Here is a 17928-nt window from a genome sequence, read left to right on the forward strand (position 1 = left end):
GTCTTTGGTTTTGCAGCTGTCGTCGGTTTGATATACAAATGTTGGAGGTCTGAATACACCCTCAGAAGCCGGTGCCTCCTCAGCAGCTCCGGACCCATCTGAAGGAGATACATCCATCGGTCCAATACCTTGAGTATCTTGTGGCATGCCGGACTCCACATGGGTGTCAGTAGAGGCCTGCGATTCGAAGGTAGCGGGTATCAGGGGCTGCGAAAGTGCTGGTGAACCGGCGACTGGCTTAGGAGAAGGTTTGTCGTCGGTTTTGGATCTCGACTGCCTTTTCCCTATCCTTTTCTAGTTTTTATGTACTCCAGTAGTTGGATTTCTATCCGACGACATTTCTGGGTAGTTAAATCTGTTTCCAAAATACTTTGATGCAAAAATATACCGACGCTTAATAGTGTGTTGGTTAAATCTAGCACAAAACCAACAGCCAGGCACGTTGTGATCAGGGCCTAGGCAAGGAATACAGTATAAATGGAAATCCTTATGAGGTATTTGCTTCCCACAAGTAATACAATTATTAACTTTTTCTGGCATCGGTAAAAAGCAAGAAAAAAGTTTCCCAATGGGGTACTTAGCTTTAGTGAAGACTTTGGTTCTGAAACTCAAACTAGAATATTTCAGTAGTCGACTGACCGGCACTTGCGAAATGCTTCTGCTTCGGGCACTGCGCGGCAAGAAAGACTAAAGAAAATGGCATTGGCTGCATGTTTTATACCCCTGACGACCTGACTTCATGGAAGAGGAGACCGCAACAGATGCAGGACCCAAGACTTTGGAATTCAGGCTGACTGAGGACAACCTGCCAGCAGATTAACCAAATGTAATGACTGCAACAGTGAAACACGAAGAACATCAGTTAGTTGCCAGTTGCAGTTGCAAGATGTTCACAGTTGTATTGTACAGTGGATACTCAGAAGGACTCATCAACATCTGTAAGCCTGCCTTTGCTCTTTTGCAATAATTTATTTTAAATCAGGGACAGTGTTCTTTAGTCAAGATAGGAAAATTATACGTAATGAGTTAAAGTTCTTGAAAAGGTTGGATTTCTATTCTTTAGTATGGATTTCATGTTCCTGGTGACTGAGCTCTGTTTGTTTACTGGAAATTACTGTTTCACATTTTTAATCATTTTGTTTACTATTAAATATTTTTATTAATGTACATTGTGGCTGGTCAATCAGTGCTTTTCTTTAGTGATTTGAGAGTGCTTATATCTGCTTTGATAACTTCCCAAACAACTCTGAAAGCCTGGCTGCTTTAGGTCATTTGCTATCATTTGTTTTAATATCTTATTTTCTTATCTGGACACACCTTTAAAAGGGCATGAAGGCTCTTTGACTGATGACAGTGTGTTATTGCATTATTTTGGAGAAGGGGCACAGCTGGAAATCTGTGTCAGGTTTTCCCAGAATTGTTTGGATGTGTAAGATTTAATTTATTGTGCATCAGAAGTCTTAAACTGGGACACATTGGTCTGAAGTGTGTAAAAAGGAGTTATATTAAGGGTGGACAGAAGTATACAGTTCAGTTCCAGATTATAGAGCATGTTCCTGTTGTGCTCTTAGGGGAAAATTGTGAAATTTTACTCCTGTTTAAGTGATGCTCTCCTATTGGAATCAATAGTGAGGACTGAAGCTCCTTAGTTACTGACCCAGGATAGTAAGGGATGTCACACTATTTGTTGTCAGTGGTGTGGGATTTTTAATTGGACTTCAGTAGCTTATGGTTAGTTGTCATTTAGGTATGCACTCTTGACAGCCACAAAGTAAACACACAGAATCTCAGTTTACCAGTTTTATTTATTTTTAGTTAGTCAGCGATAGCAGGCAAAGCTGTCAGCAGAAGACTATACTAAGCTGACAAGAGCCAGTTGGCCAAGGAATGTGAAGCCAGAGGACTGGTGCATGCCAAGCTGACTAAGGAAGCAAATATTTTCAGCATTAGTTGCAGCTTCAGCTAAGAACAGCCATTCGGAGGATATCCAGTTTGGCACTGGGGATGTGCAGCCTGCTGGGACAGGAAAGTCCACCTTTTCTTTGAGGAACCTGAAAATCCATCTGGAATTAGAGACACTATGCCTGGAGGTTGAGAAGCAGCATCAATATGAACTGGAAGAGACTGCAGCTGGAGGACAAACAACTGGAGGCTGAAGAAAGAGAGAAGCAGCACCGATATGAACTGGAGGATGAGGAGAAGCAGCATCCATATGAACTGGAGGATGAGGAGAAGCAGCATCCATATGAACTGAAAGTCCAACAACTGGAAGCCAAATTTTTTGAACTGGAATCAGAGAGACTGAGATGTTTAGAAGCCAAGGAAAATGAGATGCAGCGCTGGCATGAAGTGGAACTTCTTGTCTATTAAGAGGGTCGTGGAGGTAATGGGGAAGGAAATAACTGGACCCCAGAAACTGTAGAGGTCAGTAAATGTTTTATTCAATACATAGACGGGGATGACTTTGATAGTTTTATTCATATATTTGAGAGGGTATGTAGACAGCATGATGTTGACAGTGAGCCGAGTTTGACTCCTGTCTTCCTTACTCCATGGTAGATTTGTTCAAGCCATGTCAAAACTGTCCGATGTAGATTGTTTGCTTGAATTATATTGAACTGTCTTCTTGTTTGTTTTAAACTAACACCTGAAGCTTATAGAAAAAGTTTTGTGAACATAGATGCAAAGCAGAGCTTGCGGATTTAAGTACTTACTTTCACAGATGGGTGAGTGGGTGTCAGGTCACCACTTCTGGTGGACTGGCAGACCTTTTGGTGAGGGAACAAGCCCTCAGTACCTTGCCTGATGACATGAGAATCTGGTCAGCAGAGAGAGAGTGTAAGTTTACGGATGAATTGGGGAGATAAGAGGACCTCTACTTAGCAAGCAGAGCACCAATGCATATGAAAGGGATACCCATTGCTTTGCATGGATATAAGGGAACCCATGGGGGCAGTCTAAACCACTCCAACTGAGTACACCAGTAACAGGGGTAACTACTAGTCCAATTACATGGTTGGGGATTAGATGTTTCAAATGTAACCAGAGGGGCCACATAGCAGTCAATGTCCATCAAGGCAGGGTGAGAAACAAAAGCTGAGGGAGCCAGCAAGTCGGGATGACAAACTAACAGTGGTAAATTGTTTAGAAACAATGGGATGCCAATCACCAAAATTTATATCCTATCTTAGTAGATGGTAAACAGCTTACGGCTAAGAGAGAGAGAGCTACTGATATAACCATTGTGAGACCTGCAGTGGTTAGAAAACAGCAGTACTTGCTTGGTCAGTCCACTCCAGTAAGAGCTTTGGGAGGGACCCCATTCCAAATACCTTTCACTAGGGTTCATCTTGACTGGGAGGGTGGAAGAAGAAGCTAGCAGGTAAGTGTTTTGAGTATATTCCTGCAGATGTCCTGATAGGGAATGACTTTGATGACACAATACCTTCTGTACATGCAGTGACATGCAGTCAAGCTTGGAGACAGGCATTTAAGTCCATTAGCCTGGGGGGAAAACCAGACAGATCTCATACCTGAAAACTGGGACTGGTGTGGTGGTTGTTTCACATTAGCAGCTATCCTGTAGTAGTAAGTCTGAAAGTGAGACAAAGCTGTTGGTAGGTACTGATGTTCCCTTGGACATGGTGATTGCAAGGATGGAGGCAAGTGATAGTGCATAGATTGAAAGCAAAGCACAGCTGTTGGAAGTTACTAGGCTTTCTCACAAATGTAGAGTGGAGCAGGCTCAACTTATGGACCCTACTTTACAAAACTTGAGGGGAGGTGGCTAAGGAAGCACCTGATGCTCAAGGAAGACGGAAGTCTGTATATATGGGAACAAGGTTTGTTGTATAGAGAGTGGACTCCTAAGGGAGGGCTGAAAGGTGAGGCAGTACGGCAGTTTGTAGAGCCTGGAGCCTATCGTCCACCACTTCTAGCTATAGTCCCTAATATTCCTTGTGCAGGTGATATTGAGGCAGAGAAGGAAGGTTTGCTATATAAAGGGTGGACTCCTAAGGGAGGGCTGGAAGGTAAGTTAGTAGAGCAGTTGGTAGAGCTTAGAGCATACCATCTGCCACTTCTAGCTATAGTTCCTAATGTTCCTTTGGCAGGTGATATGTATATAGAAAAGGTGGCAAAAGCTTTGCTAGAAATTTTCAGCAGGGTAGATCTTCTGAGGGAGATTCTGACTGACCAAGGTGCCACCTTCATGTCAGACTTGCATACTTGTTTGTGGAAGCATTGTGGGGTAATACATTTAGAGACCACTCCCCCCATCTATCCCCTGACTAATAGTCTTGTGGAGAGGTTAAACTCTACAATAAAGACTATGTTACGAGCATTTGCAGACCAACTTAAAAGGTCAAAGTTAACTATTAAACTCAGTAAGTGTCAGGTGGGTATGGCAGAGATCAGTTACTTAGGTAACAGAGTGGGGAGTGGTGAGATTAGGCCAGAACCTGTCAAAGTAGAAGCTATTCAAGCGTGGCCAGTTCCCGTTACTAAAAAACAAGTGAGAGCATTTCTTTGGACAGTGGGGTACTGTGGAAAATTTGTGCCCAGTTGTGGTGCAATGCCTGTACCCCTTATTGATCTAACTAGGAAAAATAAACCAGATAAGGTAGTGTGGACCACAGATTGCAAACAGGCATTCCAAAAGCAAAGAGATTATGGGACGACCCTCTGTGTTAGCTAATGCAGATTATAGTAAAGAACTGGTTGCGCAAGTAGATGTATCAAATGATGGGATGGGAGCTGTAATCAGCCAAGTTTCCTCAAAAGGAGAAGAACACAGTAGTGCGGTTAATAATGCCAATGCAAATGAATTGCCCAGGAGAGGAGTGGGTTGATATTCCCTGACAGACCCATTTTTCTTAAGGTTCGTTTTTCAAGGGTCACTTGAAAAGCATGCTTGAGTCATGGGGGGGGTGTGCGAATAAATTAGACACTGTCACTTGTGCTGGCATGTATGGTTGAAGCTTTTGCATATGATTTCAGATTAACCTGTTTATTATATGCCAGCAGGACTAGCTATGATATTGCAAATAGGTTCTTACATGTCGATTTACAATCTGTATAGAATGTTTTAAAGACTTGTACGTCGTGTCTTTACATTTCTAACTGCACAAATTTGTGAAAAAGATTCTAACAGTGTGACACAGAATTAGCTGATCTGCAGATGATGACATTGGAATGTTGACAGTCGTTATGTGTTACTGCCAGAGGCTGTTTACCAAACTATGAATTGAAAATTAGAACTGGAATAGTTGTGACAGTTAAGCTAGTCTCTGAAAGAGCCTGCTGAAGACAGCTGAAGTCAGTTACAGTTATAGTTGTTGTTAGTTATCAGTCAGTTGTTAATTGTTCATAGCTGTACTGTGCAGTGGACTGACACACCAAGAACTGTAAGCCTGCCTTTTCTCTGTTTCAATAACTTAGTTTAGATCAGGGACAGTGTTCTTTAGTCAGATAGGAAAATAATAACTAATCAGTTAGAGTTTTTCTAAACATTGGGTTTCTATCCTTCAGTACTGATTTCATTTTCCTGGTGATTGAGCTACATTTATTGGAAATTAGTGTTTTATATTTTTAATCATTTTACTCATTATTAAATATTTCTATTAACTTACATTGTGGCTGGTCAATCAGTGCTTTTCTTTAGTGATTTGATAGTGCTTATATCTGCTTTGATAACTTCCTGGGCCACTCTGAAAGCCTGGCTGCTTTAGATGTTAAAACAAATAATGGCAAATGACCTAATTTTCATAATTGGACACCCCTTTAAAAGGGCATGAAGGCTCTCTTGACGGGTGGCAGAGTGTTAACTTTTTACTCTGGGGAAGGGAGACAACTGGTAATCTGTGTCAGGCTTTCCCAGAATGGTTTGGATATGTGAGATTTAATTTATTTAAGTGTGAGTGTATCAGAGGTCTTAAACTGAGACACATTGCTCTGAAGGGTGTAATAAGGAGTTGCATTAAGGGTGGACGAAGAATACAGTCCAGTCCCAGATTTTAGAGCATATTCCTGTTGTGCTCATAAAGGAAAATAGTGAAAAATTACTCATGTTTAAGTGACGGTCTCCTATCAGAGTCAGTAGTGAGAACTGAAGCTCCTTAGTTACTGACCCAAGACAGGGATATCACATTATTGTTGGCAATCCAACAGGGTATTATCTGGGCATCACAAGAATAATGAAATGTTCCACCAAAAAAGTGTAAAGATGGTAACATATATATTAAAATAATGGTGATTCAATAAAGGTGTTAAAAATTAAATTAATAGTTTATATATTAATAGATTGCTTGCTGTCAATATTCACGATTAATAAAGTGTATTTATTTACTTATTTATTTTGACATTCATTAACCAGGCATGTCCGACTGAGAAGAAACCCATTTTCAGTGGAGGCCTGGAGAAAGCCCCAAATAAACAATAATTACAAATATAGTTACAATAACAGTTACAACAAAGATTATTGACAATTATAAAAGATTTTAAGATAGAATAAAATAAATAATGTTGTGTCAGTAGCGCAACAGCTAGCACACTTGCTTCTCATGCAAAAGGTTATGGGTTCTGTTCCCACACCAGGTATACTGACTGCCGACACTACACTGCTTTTTCCCCACTGTACTTAACAGAGTAATCACAGAGTGCAAAGTTCCCTTCAGTATGTACTGGACAAGGCATATGCATCAACTAGGGTGACCTCAGAACTTCCTTACAAAAAGAATACAAGGCATAACAAATCTGTCTTCTGCAGAGCCTTAAAGCCCTTTCCCTTACTCAGTCTCCTATAGACTGCTGAGGGGTGATCTATGCCAGGCTTACAAGGCATCCACAAACCCCACTCTCATGAATATCCTGCATACTTTTAAGTCACATAGTATCAGAAATACAACTAAGGACACAATTTTTGTCTGAGACTTAAACAGAAAATGCTGGGGAGACATATGTGTCCCACAGACTGCCTCCTCCTATGAAACAGCCTGCTCATACACATGGAGCTGAGTTCATTTATTACCCAACCTATGAGCAACCTCGCCCAGTGGATGGGTAATAGGAAATTTGCACCAAGCCTGACATGCATGTCTCTTGCGGACAGAGGTAGCATATAAATGCCTGGCCCGTGTTCTATTTGGATACAGGAAGTCATTCTTTTGGGAAAACCTGGCTATGCTTAGAAAGGTCTCCTGGGTCATTAGCCTAGTAACAATCTATAAATCTATGAATCTATAATATGCGACATAATCATTGGCCTTTGTCTAAATTTTTATATTTTTACATATTTCTATACATATACACATTATTACAATACGCTTTATAGTTAAAGAAGCTACATTAGAGTAAACTTTTACAAATACTATCAGAATTAGAGTTTTCATAGGTTCATAGTTAACTACCTGGCTAGCTGTACTTGTATGCCATTTTAAGTCTAGTCAATTTCACTTTCAAAGGTGAAAATTAAACCTCATGTCTGTAAGGTAAACACCTTAACCATTACATCAACTCCTAACCTCCAAAGAAAGTGCTCTGTCTTGTGCTGTAAGCACTTACAGGCACCTACACAAGTACTAGGTTAGGTGCCCTATTTTAAGCCTAGCTAATTTTCCTTCTAAGGTGAGAATCAAACCCTGTTCCTTGGGTCTGTGAGGTAAACACCTTAACCGTTAGCCTGTACTGTGAAACATTCTCTTTTATTCCTTAGTTGAGAAAGTCTTTATGTTATGAGACAACTTCTGAGAGATGCCTATACTTATTCAGTTTGGAGGCTAGCATCCCAAGTATTGAGTACGTCAGTAAGCAGCTCACGACAGGCTAGCATCTCACATACCAAGTACATCAGTAAGCTTCTCACCACAGGCTAGCATGCCACATACATCTGTAAAAGGCTCACCACAGTTTAGCATCCCACATACTACATACATCAGTAAGCTGCTCACCACAGGCTTGCATTCCACAGACCATGCATATGAGTAATCAGCTTACCACAGGCTAGCATCCAGCACACCATGTATCACTAAGCAACTTGCCACAGGCTAGCATCTCACATACCGCATACATCACTAAAAAGCTTACCACAGCCTAGCATCCCACATAGAGCATACATCAGCAAGCAGCATACCACAGGCTAGGATCGCACACACTATGTACATCTCTAAGCAGCTTACCACCATATCACAGCCACCCAAAGTTAAATCATTATGTGGAGGTTTGAAGTCTCCTAGATATTGTTTAGAAAAACAATATCCACACAGTACCATACCCACAAATACACCCTAATTTGTACCTTCCCTCATACAGAAAATGACTTGTTCTGGCTCCAAGTTCACAGCGGTAGGGTCTCGTCTCCAGAGGCTGTGGTCACATAAGGAAATGTTTTAGTAATAGGAGACTCCAGTCAAACTCTATAATAATCCACTCACCTGGCTGAACAAACATAGGGCCATGGTCAGCTGTTTCATCTAGTGACAAGATTTATGATGTGATCAGAACCTTTGGTTACCACCACCACCAATATGAGTATGCTCATAGCAGAGTAAATGACCGGAGATATTCAAAATGATTAAAGATGCATCGAGACATGGTTAAGCTCTCCATGCATATGTCCACAATAGGAAATAAACCTGCCTTGTATCTTGCCATCTCTCAGAATGACGCCACAACTCCAAACCAATATAACTGACTTCAACAAATAGATAATTAGTTGATGTTATTCCACGGGAGATCCAATATGTGCCAGCATGTGTTGGGCAGCCTATTTCAACAGGTGTGACCTGTCTCTCTGTCTCCTGCAGGGCTTAGCATATAAGCTAAGACTACTTTCTATCCACACAATTCATTTTTAGGCAAGCTCCATCGCTTGGTTATTCCAACCTGGCTAATACCAAGCCAGCACTGTTCAGTAATAGGGAGTTTTCATAAAGAAATGCCCAATCATGAGACCGTCCTGAGCCTCATACCCACTCATACACATAGGTTCACAGGTTCATAGGTAGGTACTAGGCTATTTGCCTGAGGACATTTATAAGCCTAGCCAGGGTGTGTCAGCTTTCGCTGCCCCATTGATTAATTAACTGAGCCTCTGTCAAGAAGAGCCAATGAAGTGATCCCAGGGCTGTATTTTCTGTTACCCATTCACTCGTCAAGGTTTCTCTTGAAGAGTGTTCGTGAGGGGCTCTGCCAGAATGTAGTTAGGAATTTTGTTCCAAAGCATGGGGAGTCTCTGTGACAGGAATCTATCCCTCCAGCATGTTCTATTTATTGTTGTGGCGAGGTTTAGCTCACTAGAGCGAGTGGCTCGCAGTGTCTTGGATTTCTTTATGTGGAGCATGTCCATCAATTCTGAGTTGGACGTGGCTTTGTAAGTCAGGCAGAGATCACCTCTGAGTAAGCGATATGCCACTGAGTACAGCTAGAGTTTTTCCAGTCGGGCTGCATAGGACATATGTTTGAGACCAGTAATCCTCTTGGTGAGGAACTTTTGTGGTCTTTCCAGCTGTTGGAAGTGTCTTGTGAGGTACATCCCAAATGGGTCATAGTTATCTATGATGGGTCTGATGAGTGACGAGTAGAGGGGCACTATAACCTCTTTATTTCTAGATGTGAACCCTTTAGTAATTAGATGGGCTACATAGAAGGATTTCCTAACTACTTTGGCAATATGATTGTCAAAGGAGAGATTACTATTTACCTGGGTCCCCAGATCTCTTATTACCTCTTCTGTATTAAGGGGGCTGCCACCTATGTGGTAATTCATGGGTGTTTTGTTTTTCCCAAACGGGACGACTATACATTTTTTGGCATTTAGCTTGAGACCATGACTTTGACACCAGGTGTCCGTCTCAGTAAGGCCCTTTTGGAGAATGTCAGTGTCAGCCGGTGTGTCAATTATGGTTCCCAGTTAGCAGTCATCAGCGAACTTGGTTAGCCATAGTCCTCAGAAGTACAGGCAAACACATGAGAAGTATATATCAAACAGTAGGGGTCCCAGGACCGAGCCTTGTGGGACACCACTTGTGACTGGTTTAGAATCGGACCTGGAGCCCACTATTCTTACCGTGTGAGTTCGGTCTGTAAGCCAGTTGGTAACCCACCTCATGACGTAGGGGTTTATGGTCAGGCTGGTGAGTTTTTCTATAATTCCCGAGTGGGGAATGGTGTCAAAAGCCTTGGCGAGGTCAAGGTAGGCTGTGTGAACTACCTTCCCCTCATCTATGGCCTTGGTGACTGTCTCAAAGAAGTCAACCAGGTTTAGTAGGCATGATCTGCCCTTAACAAAGCCGAGTCGGGTCAAGTGTTTGGAGGTTTCCAATGTCTTTGTTAATGAGTTCCATGGTGATGCGCTTCATAGCCTTGCAGACCAGGCTAGTCAGGCTTATGGGGCCTAGTTACCAGGGTCAGTTGTGGACCCTACTTTGTGGAGCAGAATAACCGTTGCTGTGCACCATTCTATGGGCACGTAAGCCTGTGGAGAGGCTGAGGTTGAACAGTGTGTTTAGGTGGGAGGTTAGTTTGTTCTGTAGTTCGTGCAAGACACAGCCTGGGACACCATCTGCCCCCATTGACACTGTGCTTTTGGCTTTTGAAAGGGCTGTTTTCACCTGTGCGTCTGTGATTTCCGGGACACTACACTTTTCCGGTATTGTTGTGGGCCCTTTTGGGGGTGAGAGGGGGGTGAAGTTTGCACTGAATCTGCCAGAATGTTGGTAATATCAGTGGGTTCAGTATATTTTGTGCTATTTTGCACTAACTCAGAGCATATCTGCGAGTTGCAACTTAGATTCTTGACATAGCTAAAAAAGGCTTTGTGGTTATCTTTCGAATCCTTGGCTATTTTTCTTTCGAAGTTAGCCGTGGATGATTTTATGAGGGACCTTAGTTTCTTACTGATACTGATTAGGGATGTCTTTCCTTCTTGGGATTTGCTTTTTTTCTGAACTAGTTTCCTCCTTCTATTGTACAGCCTGTTTATGGCAAGGGTCCACCAGACTGGTTTCCTTCTCTTAGGGGAGTGAGTCTTGGATTTGCTAGGGATGGCACGATCCATGCATCCTTGTAGGTGCTCATAGAGTGCATTTGTAAAGGTTTCTGCATCTTGGGCAGCATTATCCTTTAGCGTGGGGGCTGTGAAACTTACCACCTCTGTCTTAAGTAAGGTGAAGTTTGCTTTAGAAAATTTTTTTACTGTGATTTCCTTAGTTGGGGTGGTGGTGGGGTGTGGCCATCCAGAGTGATTAGTTTATAGTCTGATCTAACCAGTGATGGGTTGGACTCTGGTGTGGAACACCCGTCGCCCATGTTGGTGATGACCAGGTCCAATATGTTTTCACCTTTGGTAGGGGAGTTTAACAGCTGATCCAGGGCATTTGAGTTGATAAATTCCGGGAAGCGCTGGACCTTCGAGTTTGTACTCGAGTAGTTTTCCCAGTTAATGATAGGGTAATTGAAATCGTCCAATATCAGCATGTTCTGTAGGACTTTCATGTTTTCCAGTGTCTCCAGAAAGGTGGAGTGGTGGTCCTGGGTAATGGAGGGTGATCTGTAGCAGGCCACAGTTTGCATTGCAGATTTGCCTGATCGTTGCACATGGATGATCTCAGAGGTATCATCCTGCGCCACTAACCTGGAGGTGTAGGTATCCTTGATGAATATGGATACACCCCCTCCTTTTGTGTTTTGGTCCATGTTCTGTGGCCGAAATGTGTGGTACGAGTTATAGCCCAGTAGTGCTGGGGTGCTCTGTGGAGCCCTGAACTAATCATCCATGTGTAGTTACTGAAACAAAGTTTCAGTGTAGTGTTAGGCACTGTAGCCTAGTTTGGAGGGACTACTATCACTTCTTCAGACCAAAACCTGTTATTCTATCAACTTTTCAAGTTTGTAAGAACAATATTTAAAAATTGTCCCTATTTTTGGGCCCTTGTACCACTTTTATTGATGGCTTTGTCCAGATTTCTTGCTTTAAGAGATATGGCAGGTGGAAATGACAACTGCTTTACAGAATGCTCAGCTTATCTGTTATCAGAACTGTAGACACAAAGGCTATCTTAGCATATTGTCTTAAAGGAGAAATATTACTCATCCTAAGCTTAACATTTGGCAAGCTATTCACCAAAAACATGCACAATTCTTTGAAACCAACGAGTCCTCAGTATCTTATAGATCCTGTTTTTATTTTATTTTTTTTTTTAAGCAAGCTCAGAGCTTTTACAAAACAAACAAAAAAAAAGCTCCTACATTCAGGTCAAGTAAATCACAATATCTGAGGTGTTCAACATTGTAAAAACAAATAATAGAGCTACCATCTTAACTTGTCTGACAAAATTTTGCAGCCTTGACTACACCGTTTTCATAGTACTTCCTTTCTGATTTACTACTTTAGTTGCTTTCTGCCCAACATTCTTCTCTTAAAAAAAGACAAAAAAAATGTCTATGTGTTTGTTCTCAGTTGCCCTGAAGTTGTTGAAAAGCTATTCTCTGTAATACTTGCCATCTACAATGATCCCTCAATACCCTTGCAAAACAATGGACGGAGCCTTTCCTCTTCATCTGCAGCAGCATATAAACTGTGACAGCTCTCCCAGGAAGGTTCACCCAGACCCAGGCTGGATACAATAGCTGACATTTAAACCTCCCCCCACTTCACAACTTCATTAGACGATGCTCTCTCTTGTCTTGTTTCTGATGAAAAGTTATGTTCATATCACAGACTTTTCACTACCTTTTTATAATTGTTATTTATTTATTTTTTAAGCCCACAGTTTTGGTAAAATTCTTTTTTAAGACTGTTTGTGTGAAAGCAAACTAAGAAGGGGGTTAGGAACCTAACTAGAGTGATTGTGAAAGAGAAGCTGATGCCAGGGAACAGGTAATTCTGTTTATACTGCTTACCTGGACCTTTTCAAAGTCTTGGATGTGGATTCCCAATGTTGCACTCCTGACAAGCCCAATGGTCCAAAGTTAAACCCCTATATCCCATAATGGGTTGCAAATTGGCTCTTTGATCAAACTGACCCAGTTATGGTTGACTGGGCCATCTTAACTAAAAGGCTTGTCACTAGTGGTCTCCCTCAGGACTTTGTCCTCAGTCCCACAAAAACCAAGCCTGCAGATGAATGTAAGCTGGGTGCTATTACTGATAACCTCCACAAGATACTCATATCGTACACGTGGGGGGTGCCAGAACAAACACTTGCTATACAGATCATTACCTTAAAGTAAAAAAAAAAAAAAAAACCTAGCATAACTGTATTTGGGAAGCAAGTCTATCCTACATTAATGGAGCCCTAGTTAAGATGAGCACTTTCATAGCTGATAATGTATCCTTCAATCACCAGGTATCAGTTGCAGTTAGGAAATCATACCGTGTCCAATGAATTACCAAAGGTATATCTTCCATATCTAAGGATGCAATAATCCCTCCTTAATTCCTCAGTTAACAATGCACTGTTTGGAATGTACTACTCCAAAACCCCTCACCCAACTCAAAAGACTGCAACTTTTTCTACCTAATCACGACTAAATGAATAACAACAAATTTACTCCTGGGATAAGCAGTATAGCTTTCATTGAATAGGGTGGCAATGAGTAAGCTCTACATTGTCGCACACGCCATCAGTCCAGTAAGAACCTATTAATTTGTAATGAAAGGCCCTATCCTGCTTGACCGACTACGTGTCCAAAAGACTGCTAAAACCATGAAACACCTGCTCCATGGATTTAGCTCTACATCAAAATATTAAAAGAACTAGTTGAAGGCATACAAATCTCTCTCAAAGGAGCCCCTTATCTATGGAATAAAGCTCTCAAGCCTTCAAAGTGCATACTTCTCCAAAAGTGTACTTGTGAGATGATGGTGATCTATACATTCACCCCTGAGCTGCAACCTTTGGTTCTTCTTGATAAAGGGTACTAAAACACTGGACATGCAGTGACAAAGTTTTACCTGTTTAATGAACTGATTTGCCAAATACGAATCTATAAGGAAGTTCACGTTAACAGGGAAGAACAACAGAGCATCATCTATTGGCTGCAGTACTCCAGGTAGGTCCATGATGGCTAAATGTGGTCAGAAATCCTCTTCATCATCAACCCCTATTTTTTTTTCATTTTTCTACACAGGATCAAGCATTGCATCAAATGTTGTCATCTTTCTTGGTTCAGTACCACTGTGCTACCTTCAACAGTCATGCTCGACTGTCACAGGTGGTCTTTCATTCAGTGCAGCGATCCAGCTCTCCATCCTTCCTATGAATATCTTTTTGATCCTCTTACTTTCTTCCTGTCTCGTCTCAAATAATCTTCACCAGATTGTTTTCTACGTTCCTGCAAATGTGTCCAAATCACCGTAATCTGTTGTATTTGATGTTCTCTGCAACTGAACCTACATTGTCTTCTGCTTTCCTACACGTGCCAAACCACTGTAATCTGTTCTGATGTTCTTGAAAATTGAACCTACTTTGTTCTTCTGCTCTAATGTTTTCATTTCTTCATCTGTTCCACAGTGTTTATCCAACCAGGAACTTAATCTCCATCATCTCTAGTTTTCTCAGTTGCTCAACCTTTACTGCCCATGTTTTCTGTACTATACAGCAATAGTGATTGCAGCACAATACTTTTCAGCTTCTTTGGTATTCTTCTGTCACACACTACCCCTGACACTCTGTCAGTTGGCTGCACCCCCCTCAATTCTAGTTTTGACCTCCTCATTCAGACTTCCCTTCAATTCAGCTGCCCCTCCCAGATACTTGAAGCTGTTAACCTGTCACACTATTTCCAATTCTATCGCAATTTTCATTTGCTTCTGACTTCCACCATTTACTGCCAGGACAGCTGTTGTGGTTATCCTCAGCTTTATCCAGTGTGACTTCAGTTTTGTATTCAATTACCCTAATAGAAATCCTGAATTTTGTATTAAAAAAAAAAAAAAGCAAGTCCTAGCACTTATTTAACTTTCCATGAACTGACATATGACAACATAAATTTATTTAAATATGGTCTTTTAGAGTTTGAATTAATTCTTGGTCCAAATAAGTTTTTGAAGATGAACACACTTATTAGTTTTAGTTTATTAGAAGTGGTCTTTTTATTTATTTTTACAGTTGTAGTTGCTTTTACACTTTCCCTGTACCTTTGTGAGCCTCGTGACAGCAGAATCAGTGTGCCTGACTACGGGATCACAAATTACTAGTGCATTTGTATTTGTGTCTGACAAGTGTACTGATGGACTAGATTTGGGATAATCTGGTAATTCATAGCTCTTGTTATACCAATATGTGTTGTAGTGCTTTGTTTATGAAGCATCCATTTCTTAATGGGCCATGGAAACTTGGACCGGACTCAGCCTCAGCATCCGACTAAGTTTGTGCAGAATGTTGTGTTACTGTGTGTTGTTCACAAGTTGGTTAGATTGTGAGACTCTAGCCTTCAGTTTAGTTAAGTATTTGAATCTCTCACAAATAGTTATTGTCGACCTAAGCAATATTTTGCATCTGTGACCATCTGTCAATTGCTACACTGCCTGAGTTACAAGACTGGCAACAGAGGTGGGACTAGCTTGTGCATCCCCCATTTTAGTCCAAGGTACAAGAAAGAAGGGGAGCTAAAATAGTGCCAGGTTGATACTATCTGGTATAAAAAAATAATTGCGTTAATTGTAATTTATGATTTCTAAAAATAATTAAATAGCTAAATGTGAACAAATAATAATAAATACAAAACAGTCCCCAAACCAATGATAAAGTCCACAGAAAAAGATCACAAATGGCAAAACCCAAAGTATTCCGTGTGACAGCAGGCAGATGTGAAGCAAATGACAGATCCACTACGAAAAATACAAGCCGTTTATTCAAATGTAAGTGCTAATAATTACCCATTTGTTAACCAGGTAGGTCCACTGGCCATGGTGACCCTTTTTAGGGGCAACTGGACAGCAATAGCAAGTTAAGTGACCTGGTCACAGTCAGACAGAAGGTAAATGAGGCCTGAGGGAATCAAACCCTGTATCACAGAAACTACAGCTCACAGATTGAATAGCTCAATTTTATAGTATTTAATATAAAATGAATGTATTAAGCAGATGTATTTAGCACTAAACTCTTGACATTGCTTCGATGCTTAAAATTATTTAATAGTGGTTTGTTAAAATTCAGCTATAACAGTATGTTACAATAATCCAGCCTAATCAGCTTATACATACAAGTTGCTACATTTCTGGTTCTTCAATATTTAAGGTTCTTAGGGTAGAAACTGAAACTGCTTGAATTTATCAAATGCCCTACTGCGAAGTGCCCATTTAATGCAAATTGTGACTTTTTAAAATCATACAACAGTTCCAGTCACAGAAAGGAAGCAAAAATTTAAAACAAAAACAAAAAGGCAGCTACAGTGTTAGAAAAAAATGCATACACAGTGACTTGGGTGTTTCAGAAGTCCTGTACTGCAAGGGAAGTGCATACTGTTAAATGGGACTTAAACTTCAAAACAGCTCAAAATGATCAAATTCATGCTTTTGAATCCATACCGGAGCCACTTATAAGGAGAAGGCAGAACTATATTTCATAAATGGCCTTCTAGAGTTCAGAAAACAACTTCCAAAATCTGCATCTTTTTCAATGTTGTTAAACATTTTGAAATGCAAAATGTAGAGACTGCTAATGCCACCTAAGCCAGTTGAGAGAGTGTGCATGTAGGGAGAGAGAGCGAGAGGAAAAAAAAAAAAATCAGGCAACAAACCCACTGGTTGTTTAGTTGATGTCAGTCACAGTGAGACAGATGGTATGATGCAAATGTAACTTGGAACCTAGGTCACTGATACATGGGCTGCAGCATTTATCTACCCATGGCTGTAGGGGATCTAACGCTGTATAATGAAAATATAGTGATGGGCAATGCTGAATGGGATTTGGGGGTTCAAGGGCATCACATTGTACTAAGGCATGATTACAGTATGCAATGAGGAAGCCCTATGCACAGCATTAACTGTGGTTGATATATATGTATGTATATTTAACACAACCACACATAAATCAGTTAAAACTTGCAAGAGTGTAACATAACAGACAACAAAATAAGAACACAGGCTTACCATAATTGGAAAACAATTCATTTTAGAGTTTTATTTCTGGAATAGGTCATATTGCCTCTTCAAACCAAATAATTTAATTGTAAAGACATCTGTACTACACCTCCCAGCACAATATATATCCCCTGCCACCTTCACAATCCTGGTTCTACCCAACAGAACAAACTGCGTATTTCACAAATAAGATGCTAGAGGATTTAAAAAAAAAAAACAAAGGCACCCACTTCCCTATCAATGCTATCTGCATTGCTCACAGAAACAAACTGTTTCTCATGAATTTTGAAGTACAGACACAAAAGGTGCCTGCAGACAGAAAGCAACTATTGTCATCAGCAAACAAGTTCTTACCTCTAACATCATGATCCCTGGTTCAGCCTCCAAGTGTTGTTTGTAAGGACTAACAGTCCAACAAATGAAAAAACAGTCATATAAATCCAGATACTTTTGAAACTGCCTGCACAAATAGCAAGGTTGCCTTCAACAACTTTAGAGGAACCTGGCCCTTAACTTCCTGTTCATCTTTGAAATGAGTCCCTGCACCAGGTTTGGTAATAAATATTCATGATATACAGCTGTGATGAATGTGTAGGAGGAATTTGTTTAAATATTTAATGAGATAGGAGGTGCATACATTTTCAGCCCACTCAGCTAGGGAAAGTATGTGGCACTTAGTTTAGATCTACTAATATTCACAGCTCACAGCATTTTACCTCCAAAACTGGAGACAAATCCAGAAATAATCAGAGCAGATATACTTCTGAGAATGTTAGTACTATTATTAACTAGGGGAATTGATGAAAAAACAGAATGTAAATTCATGTATATTTACTGACGTAAAA

General features: G+C 40.7%; 1 protein-coding gene across 1 annotated transcript in view; it reads right to left on the reverse strand.

Annotated features, from left to right (window-relative positions):
• LOC122797886 (zinc finger protein 300-like) overlaps positions 1 to 17565 on the reverse strand; it is a 156516-nt gene extending 138951 nt beyond the window's left edge. The window contains exon 1 of the mRNA XM_044066405.1: positions 17438 to 17565. Coding sequence (XP_043922340.1) covers positions 17438 to 17449 — 12 coding nt within the window. The 5' untranslated portion in view covers positions 17450 to 17565. The remainder of the gene's footprint in view (positions 1 to 17437) is intronic.
• Positions 17566 to 17928: the final 363 nt, after the last annotated feature.

Source organism: Protopterus annectens, chromosome 3.part1, assembly GCF_019279795.1.
Source record: "Protopterus annectens isolate FY-2018-M chromosome 3.part1, PAN1.0, whole genome shotgun sequence".
NCBI classification, from domain to species: Eukaryota; Metazoa; Chordata; order Ceratodontiformes; family Protopteridae; genus Protopterus; species Protopterus annectens.